This window comes from Medicago sativa, chromosome 1, assembly GCF_051527215.1.
Source record: "Medicago sativa cultivar Bolivia chromosome 1, Bolivia_mono, whole genome shotgun sequence".
Taxonomy (NCBI): Eukaryota; Viridiplantae; Streptophyta; class Magnoliopsida; order Fabales; family Fabaceae; genus Medicago; species Medicago sativa.
The window spans coordinates 86722151-86724819 of NC_140749.1; the positions used below are offsets into that span (position 1 = coordinate 86722151).

At 35.6% G+C, this 2669-nt stretch overlaps 1 protein-coding gene across 1 annotated transcript; it reads left to right on the forward strand.

The window, feature by feature from the left end:
- Positions 1-365: 365 nt before the first annotated feature.
- LOC146958624 (uncharacterized) lies at positions 366-1789 on the forward strand. The gene has a single exon (XM_085740140.1). The coding sequence runs from the start codon at positions 429-431 to the stop codon at positions 1128-1130; it is 702 nt and encodes a 233-aa protein (XP_085596266.1). The 5' UTR covers positions 366-428; the 3' UTR covers positions 1131-1789.
- The last annotated feature ends 880 nt before the right edge of the window (positions 1790-2669 follow it).

Sequence of the window (2669 nt, forward strand, 5' to 3'; positions counted from 1 at the left end):
GTATTTGAAATAGACTCAATCGGTAGCAAAAGTCAACAAATTGTGGTACTTGGCCCCTAGGTACCAAGTTCAACTATCACATAAATCTGTTTTTAGAAACTAGTTTAACTATAGTATGTGAACACAAATTCATATAAGTTAAGACAACAAAAATCCTATTTTCACACCGTCGTCATGTCAATGATCATTGAATTAAGATCAGACGATGTATATTTTTTTTTATGTTTTAAATAAAATAAAATAAAATAAAATTTGAACTTTAAAATCTCTACGGTCAGATCTTGATCCAACTTCGTTCACACATGGACTCAATAATAGGGAATTTTGTGAGCACATAGAATCCGGATTCATGGCCTATATAATGTAACGTGCACTACAACACAAGCACCAAATCTTTGTGTTTTCTCTCACTCACTTATTGTGAAAACATGCCAAGACTATTCTCTAAACAGCTACACCTTTGTTTCTTCAAGCTCAAATACCCTACAATTCTCTCCCAACCTCACCCACAACACACTACCACTCCATCACCATCACCATCACCACCTTGCACTTTCCATTTCAACACCACCTTCACCAACCAGTACCACCACGAAGAAGAAGAAGAAGAAGAAGACTATTTCTACGACACCACGGAGCTTCCACCACCGGACTTTTCTTCCATCTTCGCCTCCCAACGGTTCTTCTTTTCTTCCCCCGGAAGCTCCAATTCCATCACAGAGTCTCCTTCCAACGACACTCTACCCTGTAACTCGTTGATACCAAGAGGAGGTAGTGTGAAGAGGGTGCCAAAATATTCTGTAAACCCTTACGTTGATTTCCTTTGTTCTATGCAGGAAATGATTCAATCTCAACAACAAGTGTTGGATGTTACTAATGATTGGGATTATCTTCATGAGCTTCTTTTATGCTATCTTGCTCTTAATCCTACACATACTCACAAGTATATTGTTCAAGCTTTCACTCACCTTCTTGTTGATATTTTATCTTCCTCCTCCTCTTCATCATTCTCCTCCTCTTCATCTCCGCCACCGCTATCTTCTCCAAAGCTCAATAACCAACGCCACATCGCCACAGTGGTTTCTCAGGGAGGTTGGTGTAAAAATATTAAATGTCAAGGTTTTAAATAGCGATCGTAGTTGTAATAGTTATTGTGGCATCACTATCACAATATTAAACCATGTTAAAAGTTATCAAAAAGGATTTTATTTAAGACCTCCGTTGAACAGACACTTCAGATTGAAGGCGTGTTCCAGTATCCGACATGTGTCGTGTTCGACACTGACACAATATTGACACTTGTGATATGTCATTTTCCTAAAATTATATCGGTGTCGACGTATCAATGTCGTGTCTCTCTCTAAGCTTCATAGCTTAAGACTAATTTTATGTATAATGTTTAGTTGTTACTTTTTTTTAATAAAATTTATTATGGCAAAAAAAAAATGTTTGCAGGTTGTGTGATTGGTTAATCCACATTAAGGGGCGGGTTTTTTGTATTTTTGAGGTATTGAAATGGCCTTGGGTTTCAACTATGGGAACAAGGTTAGTATTTTGATGACAAAAAAAGACAGTAAGCAAAACCAATGGGGGTGTGTTGGTGGGGGTTGGAGAAGGACATTTTGGTGTTTCAATGTTGTTTTGTTTTTTATAATTGCAGAGTAAATTGTTTTGTTTGTTTTCAGTTATCATAGTACTAATCTCTAGGTTTTTTTTTTATCTTTTTGTGAAAGAAAATAAAAAGCATGCTGTAATTTCTTGGAATTTATTGTATGATGTTGTTGGTAGAGATCGTGGGTGACAAACAGAGTTCGTTTATTGTCCTTATGTTTGTTGTTGTTGTGTCTTTGTGTGTGTGGTCCTGTAACTGTGGGAAGAGAGTCTGCAATGCAAACAAACTCACAATATATGCTTGGTTTTATTCTATTATGGTAGTATGGCATATAATGGAGAGCTTTAATAATTTAATTTGGCTCTCCATAATCATCTACTGAACAAGTTAATTAGCTCTAGGCTCAAGAATGTAGCAATGGTTAAAAAAGTAAGAAAATAAAAGTTACCAACTCTTTACATAAACCCAAGCAATGATGTAAATTTGGAGATTTTGCTTTCAACTATATGCTCTTGAATTCTACTCAAAACATTCAAACATATCAATCAATTCTACACAATGAGAATCAAGTTTGGCTCATCCCAAAATAGAACAAAACATAGGGCAGTCGAGGTAGATGATCCAAAATGCCATAGGCTCTCATCTTTAGCTAGGTCATAGAGACAATGATATACCTCAAATTTAGTGGGGGTTGGTCAAGCGAAATAGGCCGTATAAGGTTTCAATTTCATATGAAAGAAGAAAAGGAATATATAATGCAGTTGATGTTGCAGGTGGCAGAACTCCTTTTTCTTTCAAGCTTTTACTCCATGAAAAAAAAATAATGCACCTTTCAAAAGCTGAATCAAGTACAAAAAACAATCAATGACAAGGGAACGGGTAAATATGACAAATGCCAACAAAAAACACATATAGATAGATATATAAATTATAAGGTTCTTTAGCCGTTAGCCAGGTGCATGTAATAAAAAAGTCATCTACATCCAATTTAGTGAATAATGATGGCCAAAAAGAAAAACAACGAATTTGGTGAATTTAATTTCCAAGACTTAAATGT